This window comes from Rhyacophila brunnea, unplaced genomic scaffold, assembly GCF_057557595.1.
Source record: "Rhyacophila brunnea isolate RB1 unplaced genomic scaffold, BYU_Rbru_1.0 scaffold_12, whole genome shotgun sequence".
Lineage (NCBI taxonomy): Eukaryota > Metazoa > Arthropoda > Insecta > Trichoptera > Rhyacophilidae > Rhyacophila > Rhyacophila brunnea.
This window is the reverse complement of record NW_028232774.1, coordinates 25,063,817-25,081,851: the sequence shown is the minus strand read 5'-3', so window position 1 is coordinate 25,081,851 and position 18,035 is coordinate 25,063,817. Positions and strand designations below refer to the sequence as shown.

General features: G+C 33.4%; 1 protein-coding gene across 13 annotated transcripts in view; it reads left to right on the top strand.

The window, feature by feature from the left end:
• Positions 1 to 2,386: 2,386 nt before the first annotated feature.
• The window catches only part of LOC147077972 (uncharacterized), a 114,146-nt gene continuing 98,497 nt past the window's right edge, over positions 2,387 to 18,035 (top strand). For all 13 annotated transcript variants that reach the window (XM_085961049.1, XM_085961044.1, XM_085961041.1 and 10 more), the window contains exon 1: positions 2,387 to 2,605. In XM_085961049.1, coding sequence (XP_085817175.1) covers positions 2,542 to 2,605 — 64 coding nt within the window. In that variant the 5' untranslated portion in view covers positions 2,387 to 2,541. The remainder of the gene's footprint in view (positions 2,606 to 18,035) is intronic.

Below are 18,035 nucleotides of genomic sequence, written 5' to 3'. Positions count from 1 at the left end.
AGGTAAAATTGACAGTAGGTATTCCGTGTATTTTTAGCGATTTTTTATGTATTTAAATAAATCCACTTATATTATTGAGTTTTCGGTGCTCGACATCATATGAACCATTGATCGCGACTCCCTTTTTGTAGCCAAGTAATATTTGGATAAAAATATATATTTTTAGGAAGCATATTAAAAATAATTATAAAATTCGTCGCATGAATTTTATTTAATTATATCAATTATCATATTATCACATCAAACCGTATCGCACTACCACATATTTCTTAGTCTAGTTACACTGAAAAGAAAAAAGAAAATTATGCCGCAGGCGACTTTTTTCCATCAGGGAAAATTTGTGATGTGTATTTATCTCACTTAGCAGGTCGATCCAATCTCAGTGATACTGTGGGGAGGGGGGGGGGGGAGTTTCGTCAATCAGAAAGTGGAGGGATGTACGTAGAATTGATGTTATAGCCGACTAACTGCATTGAACATTTAACCTGCGACTTCCTGCTATTTGATGCAATGTTTTGACGTAGTTATTGTGCAGAGAGCCTATTTTAATGATTGTTTTTTAGATCTCGCTGGATATTTTAGACTAGGTAGGTACTATATTTAAATATGATATGTAACATTTTTTTCTGTGTTCCTACGTTCACTGAAAAGGCCTGAGGTTTTCCCAGAGAAAATATTTGAAGGTTATATAAATGATGTGTGGTATCACTAGACACACTGTAGAAGTGACATCAATTAAAGTTAAATAAATAAAATCTATTGAATACTAGTATAAATAGTCCATTTCATCATTTTATATACATTGGTGTGACAGTACTCACTATAGAGCAAGAGTGGGGAATATTTTCATGGTGAAAGGTCACAGTAAATTAGGTTATAATATAGGCATTCGAGAAACTTTAATAATTAAATTTGTAGCAGCGTGACTTCGAAAAGAGAGCCATAAGCGCGGCCCATTGACAGTACGCCGCAAGCACTATGTAGGATTTAACTATATGTTACCTAACTCCGATTCTTTTTATCTCTCACAGTCTTACAGCCAGTCAGCTTAGTCTGATTAGCTCTGACGCTTTTGATCATACAGGTCCTCTATTTTTAAACTAAGCACCTTACACTATCGAGATTCGTTTCTAGTGATAAATGTGGTTTCTAGTTGTCAAATGTGATACCTATCTGAACTCAACTAATCCTTTGGCAAGTTTATCTGGTTATTTGATCGAGCGAGTCATCTTATCTTGTTAATCTGTTTTCGTGTACCGTACTACTAAAAGCGGAAGTGTTTCTATTCTATAAATAAAAAAAAATACTATAAAAGCACTTAAAAGTTTAATGTACCTACTTTATTTTATGATTCCCAGCGTTTTTTGTTTGGCGGAAGCTCTGAAGTATTTTGTAAAATCTCGGGGAAATCTTGTTTGGCTGCTAAATATTAAGACACGCACGATAAATTGCAGAAGTAAGCAGTCATTTATCTAAATAAAGTGCTGACCTAAAGCAGACTTAAAATGCTACCCTGAATATTTCTGTTTATTTTTTATGTAAATTTACTACACTAAGAAAATCTTAAATATATTGATAAGATATGTACATTTTCCCCTATTCGTCTCGAGAATTTAAAGAGGTATATACATACATACATTTATAAAAATTAAATTAAAAATAGATGATATATTAATAAGATGGACCAACGTTTTGAAGCTGGCCTTGGCTTATTACTCAGGTTATAAATCTAAAAAGAAAGAAACGACGAAAATATTACGAATATTGAATGCGCGTTTCCTTTACGTGACGCACTTTCATGTAATATATTATGTTACAGATGTGACTACCACCGGTGGCGGGTTTAGGGACGTAAAGGCCTGAGGTACTGACTAACTTCGAGACCCCCCCGATAAAAATAAAATAACAATAATAAATTTCGACTACCAACGTATCTACTTAGTAAAAATATCAATGCACTATTTCTTTCCTATATCATAATAATTATAACAGATGACAGTGATGACACATAATCATATTAGTAGCTTATTTTGTCGTGTTTGGCTGTACTATAGACCCTTTTGATGTTAGTTGCAGGGATTACGTTATGTTTTGGGTAATATTTTATATTTTATTTTTATATGTTTATAATAGGTATAATTTAATAATTGAATGACCGTTTGAACTGTTTCGACGCCCCGTTTTACATATTCTGACGAATTGATTGCGCGTCATCTTTCATATCACACCCAAAAGGTAGCGCATTTCTCAACATTTCTGTGTTCCTTCATTAAAAAGTACCTCCTTTGTTTCTATTCATCAAAATTTAGATTATGTTGAACTACCCATCCGCCGTCACTGCGTCTCATATCGAGTCTATATAAATATCCGGGAGACGACACATCTCGTATCAGTCAGTATCGTGCAGTTGGACGTTGAGCATCGTCCACCATTTCGTATTGTTGATTTTCGAGGAAAAGCGGGAAGCCACGAGGCAGGCGTCGGGAAACGCGCGCGTTCCTTTTTTAAAAATAACTAGTGTTGCCACCAGTGAAAATAACCATGAAGTTTTTCCTTCTATCGGCATGCTTCTTTGCCGCGTTTTTCGGGCTAGCCGAGATGAGAGGTAAGGCGATTTAACATTTAAAACGAATATTCTTTTATAATAACTTTCTTCCTTAGACATTTAATTTTACATATTTTAAACTGCATATATACGTATGTATATCAAAATAGTAAAATACGAACTTCTGTATAAGTACATATTATTATAAATAACATTTTCATCATAAATGTCGTGATTTGAATTGAAATTATCCAAATGCATAGGTAGCCAAATTGGATAAATCGACTTCAAAATTAAATATCCGATTAAAATTTTTACATAACTACTTTCAATGATTTTCTATTCTGAATTGTTTGAATAGGTACACGTCCGGCTAAAACATTCAAATACGCTCATAAGTTAATCCAATGTCTGAATTGATTAAAAAAAATCTTTTTATGCAATTCAGTCACGGTTGAATCCCTTTTCACACGCAAATAAATGTCATGTGAAAACTACTTATTCCTTTTTTATTATATGTAACTTAAATCTATTTAATCTTCAGTCCTAAAATAATATTTATTTCAAATCTAAAAAAAAAAATATCGCAGAAATATAATATTAATGTTATCAGCTGGTTGATTCTATAATTTAAATTTAGAGTGTTAGTGGAATCTATCAAATTAACAAAACGTTATTAATCCACACTCAGTATAGGTAATGAAAAAGATGTTTTTGATTGCAAAAGATTAACGTTGAAATATTATATTATGACGTGAAATCATAAAAAAAAGTTTCGCTTGTTATTCGTCTACCCCTGATTACAAAGCTATCAACCGAAGTATCTATCTTGTTGATATTTCCTAAACAAAGCTACTAGCCTATATAATTGTTATATAAAAACACCATTCTATATATTTTGTTATTACAACGTTTTTCTTAGGTCGCATTCTTATTTGTCCGGTGGTTGTTTGTCCAGTACAAATCTTGGAATCGATTCTTAACTAACTTCCCGACTAGCTAGACATTTGAGAATATATCAGAACACGATGCCAATGCATTTTTTTTAAATACTTTTAGCCATCTTTAAGTAGAATTGAATTCATTTTTAGTTAATTCTGTTTTGTATGAAAAGTTATTTCGATATCATTATTGGTTGCTAGGAGGTCCTAGCAACTAAATTATTAAATAATATATACGTGCGTTACTATGGAAATCAATATGAAATGACATTTCATTATTCAGTAAGTATTTCTATCAAGTACTTACAATTTGTTTTGATCGTTTAAGCTAGTCAAGTCAAGTTTATATAATTCAACAGAAAATTTAAAAACGTTGTATATAAAAAGTTCTTTTTATCTTGTAATTATTTATCTGGAACCTTTGATATATTCATTAGTTTTTTTAATATAAATACTATATTTCATAATATACACTCAGGTGGCAAGTTGACACGCGCTATGTTGATTAATTATATAGGTGTTTAATACAATAGTTGGAGTGTCTATAAGCCCGTTTCCATTTGTTCTGCTATAGCTAAAAAACTACTAAAGAAATATTGATAAAATTTACACAGCTTATAGAATACAATGTATGTTTCTCAAAGTATGGTATGCATACCTATGGGAATCGAAGTGGTACGCACACGAAAAACGATTATGTGTATAAAGCCTCGTTTTCTGAGGTAGACGTGTCAGTATTTTCGATTCCGGTTTGGAGTCAGTATCCTCGCTTAGCTACCACAGTCATTAAATCACTGTTGCTGTTTAGATCGTCGTATCTTTGCAAATTACGTATTTTTTCAGCGATCATGGAAATGAGATAAAAACGGGTACGATTACAGAGGAGTTACATGTTTGTTTTAATCTAATTTAAAGTCGCATTTTGACATAATTCTTTCTCAAAACCAATTGCAATCTTCTCATAAATGAAATTAATATTATTATGGTCAATGTTATTGATACAAAATTTATATATGTATGTATGAGAATGTATGGGTGAGGATTTAGGTATGTATAAGTGTATATTAGGTGAGTTTATATATATTATATTAGGCGAGTTTATATGTATTTTTTTTTAAATAATGTTATAAAAAAGTAGGTACCATGTAAAAGTATTATTGAAGACTAATATCTCATTTGTTAACCCCATTAATTATTTTTCTTAGAATTGACAATTTACTCCTCTTGTGTATTTTTATTGTTCATAAAGAATAATGATATAAGTATTATTAGGTTTTGACGATTTATTATAATATGCTATCGAATGTATTGTTATTAATAAGATAGGGTTTTTACTAATTAGGTTTTTTACTGACACTTTAACTATTCATAATTTGTTTATTGTATTTTTTGTAACCTTTGACTTGATATGTAGGTAATGGAGTTATTATCTACTTTATTGTATTGATTTATTATATTTATGAGCTAGAGTAAAGAGAGTTCGTTGTCAGCGTGTGTTTACCTTTGGTGAGTGTACACGGCGCCTGAAGATGCCGAAAACAATATTATTTTATTGTTACATACACTATTAACAATGTCTTATTTCTTTTTTTGGGAATTTGTGTTTGGTGTGCTACGACACAAATCTCATTTCCCTAGTCTGTAGTCAGATAAAAAGATTTGGCAGACACTTACACAAGTATTAGAAGAAATGTTGGTCAGTACTAAATCTACACTTCTACTTAGAGCACGATGCAGAACCCTCTTGATCAACTAAGATGCACTTGACAATGAACACCATCCAGAGTTGCTAATTTAGCTAGACTTAGTTAGACGTACTGTGTTGACGTATTTTAAATAGTAAGCCGCCACTGGATTCTTTTCTCTTCCTCAATTCCTACAAATAATGTGGCACAGATCAAGGCCCCCTAATGTGTTATCTAAAAAAAACGATTCCAAATTCTTCATCGTTATTTAATATATTTTTTACGCATTGTTGCACGTTTGTCATTTTAATGATATTATAGAATTTATCTTAAAACTATGATAATGACAAAGATTTCTCAATAATCAAAAAAATCTTTTTATTATTCGACAAAAAATATTTTGATAAATAACATGATTAATCACATAGAATAAGTATAATGAGAATATGTAATATAAAAATATATTCTGATGGTCTCAATAACAAGCGGACAGAAAAAGCGTAATAAATCAAATTGAAATAGATCATATATTATGTGCAATTATAAAGGATATATTGGAGAGTTATTGAAAATGGTTAAAAAAGGAAAACACATTAGTAGAAGTCATAAGAAAAATAGAAAAAGCACAGTATAACAAGATAATACAGTATACTCGAATATATAGAGAAAACAGGCAATATAATAAAAAAAATCAGTCATCCAGATACAATTAGTAGTAAATTTTGGAACAAATTATTTGAAAGAGGAAAAAAACAAAAAATAATCCACACGATCACTGTGAAGATTCATGGTTGAGTAGAGTCAAGCCACTGGACAATTTATTTTACAACGTTTTTCTTAGCTCGTATTCTTTCTTATTTGTCCGGTACAAATCTTGCAATCGATTTTTAACTAACTTCCCGACTAGCTAGACATTTAAACTTTTAGAATATACCAGAACACGATGCCAATGCATTTTTTTAATATAAGCTTTTAGCCATATTTAAATAGAATTGAATTCATTTTCAGTTTATTCTGTTTTGTATGAAAAGTTATTTCGACACCATTATTGGTTGCTGGTCTGGGGTCCTAGCAACTAAATTATTAATATATACGTGCGTTACTATGAAAATCAATATTACATGTCAAAATGACATTTCAGTATTATTTATATCAAGTATTAATTTTTTGATCGTTGAAGCTAGTCAAGTCAAGTTTATATGATTCAACAAAAAAATTAAAAACGTTGTATATAAAAAGTTCTTTTATCTTGTAATTATTGTAATCTAGATTGGTTTTATATTATTTATAAATGTGTACAAGTGAAAATATGTAAGGACATAAAATATTGATTCTGGTTACATTAAACGTTAGAAAGAATTTGTGGGCAATATGAATGATTATTAATTGATTTAGAGATAAAATTAAGGTCACAAATAGTACGCCGTGTTTCTAAAGATTGTATTTTAAAATGTTCATTTGACATGATAATAATAATTATTCCCCAGCTTTTTTGATTGCAGTAATTTTATATACTATGTCCATTCTCTGAAATTAATGTTTAAATAATATTATTGTAAACAAATTTTCTTTTTTTTGGAAGGATTTGATTATTTTTTGTCACTATTTTTATAATTTGGGTACCTAGGGAGCTCGCACATAAGCTCCAATCGGGTCCGGAAACTTGTACGTATGCAGTTCGCCGTATCACACGTCACCGTGAAATGTTGTTTCGTAAATATATGGCCGTATATTAAAGACCGTCCAATCTCTTTGGGTCGTATAGTACTGACATAAAATTCATGTTAAATAAAAAAGGTTCTTGTCGGTTTACAGGAAGCCAGCAGCAAACAATTTTTGAAAATAGCCGTAATACTGGTGTACTTGTTAGGTTAGGTTAGGTTTTCATTATTGAATTCATGAATTTTGCTAAAATCAACTATGAAAATCGTATTAATGTTCATATTTAATCTAATACAATTAGAGACGGTCATCTCTTTCCGATCAGAAAGCTCACGACGAACTGTGGTACGATAAAATGTAAAAAAAAATTACATGTAACCAGCTCCAATCGGGTTTAGCCCTGTCTGCCTGCGTCTTGGCTAATTATTTAGTCTAAACTAGACTACAAACCAATGCTCTACGTTGATATTTTTGTTTGGTAAACATAACTAAGCTAATTACTTCCATTCAGCACATCGTAGAGTCGATGATATCACCATTCATCATGATCCCACCGGGCCGTCACCAACTGTTACGATATTTTATGAGTTTGTTATTATTTTAATTTTCAATTTAGTAAATATTTCAAAATAAACAATAATATTCGTTTTGTTTTTCCTTAAAAATAATATTATCGGAGTGAAGTAATCTGACTGTCCTCGGAATAAAGTAATTAACGTTAACAGTGCATTACTGAATCAGTGGAATACATAAAAGATAACTTTGAAATATTGACAGTAGGCATTATATAATAATATATGTGTAAATACTTACAACTATGCAGGTTTGGTGACAGTAATATTGGTCACCAATATTCGGTGTATGAGCCAATATTTAAGAAAGTCTTACATAGGAACCCATTCTTCTTTAAATATAGCAACGACTACATGGCACCCACAAGGGGGGGGCTGACAGGGCTATAGCCTGGGGGCCCGGCGTGGTGAGTCGCCCAGATAAGTGAGATAAACACAGATCACAAATTTTCTCAAATGGCAAAAAAAGTCGCTATTTTACTTCGATAATATTATTGATTAAAAATATTTAATTGTAGGCACGACACCATTTTTAACTGTGTGTGCATACTCTACAACTCCATAGGTAATTCAACTGGATGTACCTACATATTAAAAATACAAAAAGCTACAAATACACCTTAATTTTACGAGCAGGGCAGCGCCTTACCCTAAGCGATAGGTAGGGGGGCCTAGGCCTAGGGGCCCGCTGCAGGATGTGGGGGCCATGAACGACTATTTGTATATGTACAGGATCACAAAACAGATTAATAAAAATAATTATTCAGATAGGCTATCCATAATACACTACATTTTGACGCAGGATTTGAATGTGTGAGTGTCGTACGAAAATGAACCACAAATTAGAGACGTGAAATAGTGTGTGTTGCAACCTTCAAATACACCAATATTGAATGAGCGTCAGTAAATAAACCAAGAGCAGTTGTCAGAACGAAGGACAAGCTTAGAATGACGTATTCTTGACATGTGTTTAAATTTATCTCATATTCTTCTACACTCGAGATCTGTTGCCTGTTACTCCATATACGTTAGGTGTTTCAGTTCCCATTAATTCTGTGTTCTCAGGTACATGATACACCATTCCATACAATATCTGAACACAAAAACCTAAGTCTCCTCAGCCAAATATATCTAACACGTTCATGAAAGTTTATTTATTTATTTAAAAAAAAAAACACCACATATTGATGACATTACGAATTATTAATTCAAGACGTTCACAACATGGCATTTTTAATAAAAATAACAGGTAAATGAAGTCAGTAAAAAAACAAGCTTAAAATAATTTTATAGCAAAAAAAAAACAATGAATGATAATTTTATAAACAAAAATAATTCCAGTAAAAAAACAAATTAAACACTAAAGTAGAATTTTAAAAACAAAATACATAGCGCATCACTAAAATGTATACGTTTCTAAGAAGTGCATTGACTAACCGCATAGCCTATTTGTGCCTGATTAGCCTAGCTAGAGGAAACTGATTTCATCGAAAATATATCATGGCTGCGATCATGCACATGCATGATGAATTACATAATTACAAAATTGAGGGGTGTATATAATTTCAACTTTTCCAGAATATCACGATTGGAAAGTATTATACTCAGTGACAGTATAGGTGACACACGAGCTTTTCCTTTTCCTTTATTTGAGGTTGTATGGATACTATCCGTGGCTTTATCCAACTGAATTTCTCTTAGGTATGCTTACATACTGTAGTTTAAGTGCTAGAAGATATCAATATTTGGCAACGTTTTTTTCCGACTTATACGTGGTGTGAATGAGAACTCTGCCATTCTTGGTAGTATTGAACTATCTTAGAAATCGGGAGCATCAGTTGTTTGTTCTCCCGAGGAGCAGAACTAACCTGCCATTGGTGATGCCAATTGGGAGGGCAATACCTCTGTTTAACCAAATCGCTTCGGATGTTGATATATTCCATCTACGTGAGGATGAGTATAGGTGGACGTTATTTTATAATTTTCTAAAATAGGGTCTGCTTAACTCACCGGTGTACTTCCTTGCACCTATATATTTTTTTTTGTATTTACATATTTATACTGTAGAATAACTTAATACTGATCTATCTCTTTTGTTATGTACTGAGGGCTAGGAGTTTACGTAGGGTGTTGATTTACACTTTACACTTACTAAAAACACTGATTCAGGGACATTAAGTATATTTCGCTTGACAAGTAACAATTAATTACTAACAACATTTGTAAACGCACGCTTTGGCGCGAAAAATGTAGCAAATCGTATTTAGAGGCGACGTAAGAGGCTCAAGGGTAGATAACCGACTGACCGTACCCACTCTCGACCCTTCGTCCGCCCAGAAACAGATAACGGTAACTTTCTTTTTCTTTGTTTCGCTGTGCATCATGGTCTAGCCTTGACTCATTTACAATTACAATAATATCATTATATTCCCAACTCAGTCGATTGGAGGATTTTTGATGGGGGATTATGGGGGAAATATTATTAGGTACTCGTATCAGTACCTAATATTGTTTCAATAATATTTCTTTGTTTCTAAATGTCATGTTGTGAACGTCTTAAACTTATAATTTGTAATGTCCACAATATGTAAAATAAATGAAAGGCCTTGAAGAAAGCTAGTCGGAAAATAGTCGTAGTAATAGTAGTAAAATGGAATACGTTGAAATAAAAATGTCGAATAAATTTCTACTGGACACGGTCTAAAATAAACTTACAGAAAACCTCATAAGGCCTCATATTCAAGAATACTCCGTACTCAACTACGACACGAATTAGTAGTAATTGACCAATAACAATGGGGTAGTAGTAGATGTTTCAGAATTGGCGCTAAAGGCATTCACAGCACTTGAAGCCTCTCCCAATGAAGGGCTTACAAATAAACGAGGCAAAAACTAAATACGCGCCTGTCTATGTCACATACAAGGCGCACCAAAGCTAGATATTGGTGCATACAAGCTTGATACGGTCGACAGTTTCATATACCTTGGTTCTCTTGTAACTCGACATAATGATATTACAGAAGAAATCAACAAGAGAATCATATTATCTGCGAATAAATTCTACTTCGCCCTGTTAAAACATTTTATGTCCCGCATACTATCTCACCGAACTAAAGCACTCTTTACAAGATACTTGTAAAGCCAGTGCTCACCTACGCATCGGAAACCTGGACATTAACTCTGCGAAATGAACAAGCCCTGAACATTTTTGAAAGAAAAATTCTCCGCCGTATATATGAACCGATCAGGGACGGCACCAATTGGAGGAGAAGATAAAATGCTGAGCTCTACAGGCTGTACGAAGATTGCAGCGCAGTGCAATCAATTAAGATTGGGAGACTGCGATGGCTAGGTCATGTGCACCGTATGAATGACAATGAACCGGCAAAAAGAGTAATGTCCAGCAATCCAATACGGCGTAAAAGAAGAGGCAGGCCAAAGATTCGCTGGTTGGATCGACCTGCCAGTGACTGCCGTATTCTGGGGGTACCGAATTGGAAAGCAGCCACACTGGATAGGGACAGGTGGAGGGAGCTGTTGGAGGAGGCCAGGACCCACACCGGGTTGTCGCGCCCCTGATGATGATGAGTAGTATATGACAGTTTTAATATTGGATAATATAGATCACAGCCTACTTGAAGTTAGACATTCCCGAATACTACTTTATTTATGAAATATGGAAATTTATAGGTGGATCATCATCATCAGCCGGGGTCAATCCACTGCTGGATGAAGGCCTCCCCAAGCTTTCTCCAACTCTCTCGGTCCTGTGTCGTTCGCTGCCACGTATTTCCGCCGAACTTTACCAGTTCGTCAATCCAGCGGCTTTTAGGGCGACCCTGTGGCCGTTTCGTGCCCCTTGGGTACCACTGGATGACGGCATTTGTCCAGCGGCCGTCCTTTCGGCGAGCAATGTGCCCCGCCCATCTCCATTTTAGCTGTTTGGCAACGTCTATTACATCGCGTACTCTTGTCTGCTTCCTAACCCATTCGTTTCTCTTACGGTCCTTTCGCGTGATGCCCAACATACACCTCTCCATGTCTCGCTGTGTGACTCTTAGCCTTTGGACATCTCTCGTGTTGAGGGTCCACGTCTCGCAGCCATAGGTGGATAATATAATGTTTTCTAATATAAATGCTATCGACCGAAGGTACTTGATGGGATTTGAATTTAAATTCTAATGGATTTAAGTTTTATACTATTCTATTTGAGTAGTTTTTTGCGACACATATACATACACACATGACCCCCACAAGGGGGGGGCTGACATGGCTCTAGCCTGGGGGCCCGGTGTGGCGAGTCGACCCGATAAATGAGATAAATACAAATCACAAATTTGCTCTAATAATAAAAAAAAGTCGCCTGCGGGCTATTTTACTCAAATAATGTTAATAATGTTAAATATTTGATTGTACGATGCAATTTTTATTTAATTCAAATGGACGTAACGGACGAAATAATGATGCGTTCGTTAATGTACGTATAATTGTTTCGTATTTACTGTAAGTACATATTATCTATTAAAAATACAAAAAAATCGCTAAAAATATACTTTAATTTTACCGCGTACACCATTTTGAAAAACGCTACTGCAGCGCGTCACACTGCCTTTACCCTTAGCGATCGGTAGGGGGGGAACCAACCATCCTAGCCTGGGGGCCCGCTTCGGGATATGGGGGCCATGCATACACACGTGTGTATTTTGGTATGTATGTGAACTTATTTGTGAATTTGTTTTAAAAAAAAATAGTAGCATCTAAGAATATTTGTCTAATATAACTTTTTAAAGACTGATATGTATTTCATTAAATTCCTAGTAGGTATTGACGATTTTAGACCTGTTGAATGTAGTATAAATTTATTGATTATTATTTGAGTGGTTCACAGACATACTGAACCAAGTCCATTCTGGTTATTTTTGAGTAAGCTAGGTTCAAACATAATATTTGAGTATTTCTAATTCTGTAAGGGTATGTTTAGACTTCTGAAGTATTAGTTTGAGTAGGTACGTTTAAGTTATTATGTAAAGGAAATCATAGCCTTACAGAATAATAAATACTCAAATATTATGTTTGAACCTAGCTTACACAAAAATAACCAGAATGGATTTGGTTCACTATGCTTGTGAACCACTCATTTGATGATCTATTATTAGGGGTTCACGATATATACGCCTATTGATTGTATTATTAGTTAAAGGTGGTTTTTTCCAAACACTTCATAATTTGTTGACTTAATAGGTTGGTGAGAAAGTTTTTACGTACATTTTTGTATTAATTTATTATACAAGTTAGAATTAATTATTGTATTCGTTGTCAGTGTGTATTTACCTTTTGGTGAGTGCACATAGTGCCTGAAGATGCAGAAAGGCGAAAAAACGACTCAAATGGAATAGTACCAAACTTAAATCCATTAGAATAATGTCTTCTTTTGTTATTACTACATGTTTACATTTTAGTAAACATGACAAAAATTACCTCAGTTTTATTTACGTTACCATAACATTTAATTTATCTTGGTACAGTACAGTACAATATAAAAAAAATAATTATTACATAATACACAATATGCATTATAAATAGTTACGTTGTAGTTATAGCCGTTATTGGTCGCCCTTGGTTGTGCACGCCAGGTTCAAACACTCGTATCCGGTTTTACCAAAAACCTTCCAAAGAGGCAATCAGTCAGAGTTCTAGTAATTTCCGACAATGTTTACACGTTTTATTTATTTTGTGACACATATTGAATAAATAGATAATACGACATGATTATAAAACATAATATAATGAATGACGGCGCGTCTAAATACATAATAAAAATCATCGTGATGATTGGACAAATAACTACAATTAAGTGTTTTAATGTAATAGAATGAGCTTTGATTTGACAGATTATAAATAAGCATTATCATTCAAGGGTTTTTTGAAGGTTTAAATATAACAATAGCACACAAACGTTGGCAAAAGGTGATTAAAATAAAAATACGATTTCATTATTTATTATCACAGATATGTAGACACTGGTGAAGGGTGGAGGTAGGTTGTTAAGATCCGACATAAATAGTCCACACTAAACTTTCTCGGTCAAACGTATTTTGTTTTAATTGAACTAATACGTGTAGGTGTAGATAGTGTTTGTCATATTTTAAAATTCAATTAGACCCTGCCTATTCCAAGCCATAGTAGATAATAGTCAAAAAATATTCGTTTATCTGTAAAATGTCTAAAATTATGCCATTAAACCATACATAAATTTAGATATTTTATTGATAGGTGAATATTTTTATATCGATTATGATTTGGTATAGGTAATATGTAGGGGTTAATGAATTAAAAAAAAAACTGACTAACACAATCTGTTATGTATTTTTAATTCAACGAAAACACATAATGAGTACCTATGACTGAAAAAGTGTGCAGTATTTTTGCCGGAACGCCCATAGCATACTTAAATATGATTTGGTTTAAGCAGGGTTCAATTGAATTCTAAAAACTAATCGAATTATATTCTTAGTTCAATGAAAACAAATAAGTGTGGATGTAGATGACATCTTGATTTGTTCTAAGGGAACAGACCGTTAGCTAAAAACTTTCGTAAAAAAGGTTTAGAAACGTTTCATTTCGCAGAATAAAATACAGTCGAACTTGGTTATTACTTATTACGATCACGGAAATAGCGAGATCTTGGATGTACTGAGGAAACATTCGTTGACATTTTAGTTTTTGATTTTCTCCATACATTTATTCACTTTTATAACGAGCTACTTCTCTGGTATACCGAGCAAAACTGTTGATGTGTCGATCATTTAAAAACAACATTTTCGACCCTAAGCAATAAAATCCGACCGGGCAGTTAAGACGGTACTTCAGTGAAACGGCAAATAATTTTCAACTATAGGTGCGACGAAATTTTGGACTCGCTGACAATGGAGAGCGAACGTCGAGCTGTGAACACGTCAATTTGTTTCGTGATGGCGACGGTGTATTAACTTTTAAATCATCTAAATATCACTAAAAAACTTTACCCATTTACTTGAAAAAGAAAACATGTCAATGAATATATTATTGTTGTTACTAATAGAACAATAAAAATAACATTAAATGGACGCATGTTGGATTTACATGACAAATTATATTTCACATTTCACAATCCGCGCATCACCTAGCCACGATCTTTTTAGACCATACCTCAACCGAGGTATAGCCTTAATTAGACCGATGCCACCGGGATCCGATTACGTTTATAACACTAGTTAAGTGTATAAGTAACTAATTGGTATTTTCGCCTACAACATTGAAAAAGTATCCACGCATATGGTTGAAATTGTATGTAAAAATTCAAGATTTGTGAAGTCAGTAGGTACCTACTAGTGCCGGCAGCTCAGCACTTCATTACAATAAACAACTTCTTTTGTAGTTCATGAATGCCGTGCTTGATTCATCAGTGAAACGCCAAATAATTTTCTACCATAGGCGCGACGAAATTTTGCACTCGCTCCCATTCTGAGAGAGCATGTAGAGCTGGAAGGACGTCATTTTGCTTCGTGATGGCGACGGCCGTAATAATTCCTAAATCGTGTAAAGATGACTTAAAACTTTACCCATTTACTTTAAAAAGAAAACATGTCAATGAATATATTATTATTGTCACTGATAAAACAATAAACAGAACATTAAATGGACACATGTTGGATTTATAAGACAAATAATATTTGGTTTGACATGCCTCATTTGCACCCGCGACCCGCAAACCGCGCATCGCCTAGCGACGATCTTTTTAGACCGTGTCTCAACTAATGCATGGCCTTAAATAGAACGTGGCGCGAAAAATGTTATATAACGAGTAATGCTTATAATGAGCAAATTCAGTCGGTCCCATCTTCCTCGTAATAACCAAGTTCGACTGTATAAGTCACTAGTATCCGGGTCATGGATGACAATTTGAATTGAGAGATCTTTGCGGTGGTCAATAATAAATATTATTCCTCTCTATAATTTGCATAAATATTCAACAGTTTTATTCAATCGTCGAACGAGTTGTTTTCATAAACAATCAATTGAAATGAAGCCAACAGCGTCGACTTGTCTAGTGATAACGCAAAGTTAATAATATTGAATATTATAAATATTATTGCATTTAATTTGGTGCCCTTTGAACGGAATGATTAAATTTCCATATGAAATAAAACTTAGATAGTAATAAAATTAATGTCCGTATTCAATAATATTTATTTAAATAATTATTTGACTGATTTATACTTGACCCGAAAAGCTTGTATAAGTAAATACTAACCCAACAAGGTCATGCCGAGCCCTAAATTGGGTAGGTATATTAAAAGCAATATTATAAATCGTATAGTTTCAAAAGTTGTTAACTCCACTTTAGGCATGCATTTAATTAGAAATACTATTCTTACAACTTTTAAAGTTTTACAAGTAGCCAAGAGAAAAAATAATGTCTTTGTTTTGTCCCATGGTTGGTAGGTTCAAGTTATGTATAATCAATATGGGTATTTGTATCCATGTCTCAAAAAACTAGAGTTTGTGATATCTTGAGATTCAAGAATTCTTGAGAATCCCAGATTAGTTTTTCGATTTTTAGAGAATTCTCCAGATTCTCGAGACATTGTCATTGTTATGAAATCGGGATTCTTGCCGATTTTCTCACTTCTCTTGACAAAAAAAATACCGAGAAATTCCGTTTAGAATCAAAGTCGACGCATTTTTTTTTACCGACAATTTAATTTACCATTATTTTTTTAATATTTCGGTTGCGGTCAGCAGCTTGATAAGTTGAGAAATGAGAACTCTCGAAAATTCTTCAAATTAATTTCTAGAGATTCGAGATTGGCATTTTCTGATTATTTCTCGAGAATTTTCGAGTCGAGATTTCTCGATCACAACCTCTACGCGAATTCAATGAGGTAGGCGTACGGTTATCAACAAAAAACCCGCCTCTTATGATAACTCTTTACTGTGGAGGTCAATGAGTGATGGAGTGGATATTAGTTAACTTATCTTTTAAAATGCACAAAATTTTTGTATTGGTTACTCGCTAACTATTGCATGAAGTTTTTTGTAATTTTCACGGCCACCTAAAGCATAAAATTAAATCTATAGAAGGCAGTTTTGAGGCGTAATTAAGTAAGTACATAATATTACTATATGACATCAATAATGTATTGTGTCGACGTTATAAAAGTCACGTATTATAGTTTCAAATAAAATAATAAAACATGCGCTTTTAGCCAAAGGTCATTTTAATGTGTTATTAAAAAGTGAATGTTGAACTTGCTTAGTGAGTTTCCTTTTTTACTTGATGTTTTATTACAAAATTTATTAAGTAATTAGAAATCACAATAATATTACATAATATGCATTTATTTGCACTATAGGCTTACCATAATTATGAAACTCTAAGCCGGGACACCCACGATGGCCGCGCGGCTTAAGCGTCGATAATCATCCATACGCGAAACAACAGCCGGGACAAAATGCCAAACTGGCCGGGACGCCGGGACCAATGTGTGAAACCGGGACATATGGTAAGCCTTGTTATAGGGTCATCATATTTTTTTACGCCTTCTTGTAACCGAATCGAATTTGATATTTGTAATTTTTTCCGAGTACGATAGTTAGTAACTACTTAAACCTACGTGTATCATTTTCATCAGTTTATTGAATGGAGGCTTCTTTAAGTTGATACCATTTCTCTCGTTATTATGGACTACATTTCCATGTAGGTACCTTCTTATATTGTACTTCACAAGAATACTGCATATTTAGTACATAAATCAGTGTTGCCATCTTTTTCTATGCTGATTATAGGACAAAGGCGTAAAAATTATATTATTTCTGTATAAAATATAGTACAGGAACATTTTCCGTCTCGAATCCTTAAAAAATATAGTATTTTGGCATATTTGGAGCAAAATTATAGTATTTTACATTTTTCCCGGGCTTAAAATTATAGTATTGTACTATAATTATAGTACGGTTGGCAACACTGACATAAATGTGTTTATATTATGATCATCACGTGAAGGGGTTTTACGTTTTTTCATAAATATCTGACTAATATCCCTGCATTTTTTTTCAAAACACCGCATTGGGCGCTGATTAAATTGTCCTATTTATTCTTTAAATCTTAAAAGTATTGAAATTTAATTAACTAAATTCAACATTCTCAATCATGAAATTTTAAAATATTCTTCATTCGGTGACACTGCAGATCAACCTGACCCCTGGGCCTATACCACCGCTATTTTCAAGCTGAAACGTTCCTTTGTACCATTGACTCAGTCACTGACGTTGAACTCTGGCGAGGGTCTTCACACCTTTCTCCCAGTGCATCCGTAACCTTACGACCTCCTTCATTCGTAATTTATAGTTAAATTATGATCATCATCGATACCCCCCGCGACCCTTCAGTAATTTAATGTAGGTAAATATTTTATAATCATTTTCATAAGTAGGTATTGGATGTTTAATTTTTGTGATCAATACCCTTCACATAGATAATATTTTTGCTGGTGATGTGCCTGAAAAACTGGAGAAAACTTTGTGGCAATTTTTTCTCCGTTTTTCTAGAAATTTCGAGAATCTGAAGATTTTTATTTTGCGTTTCATG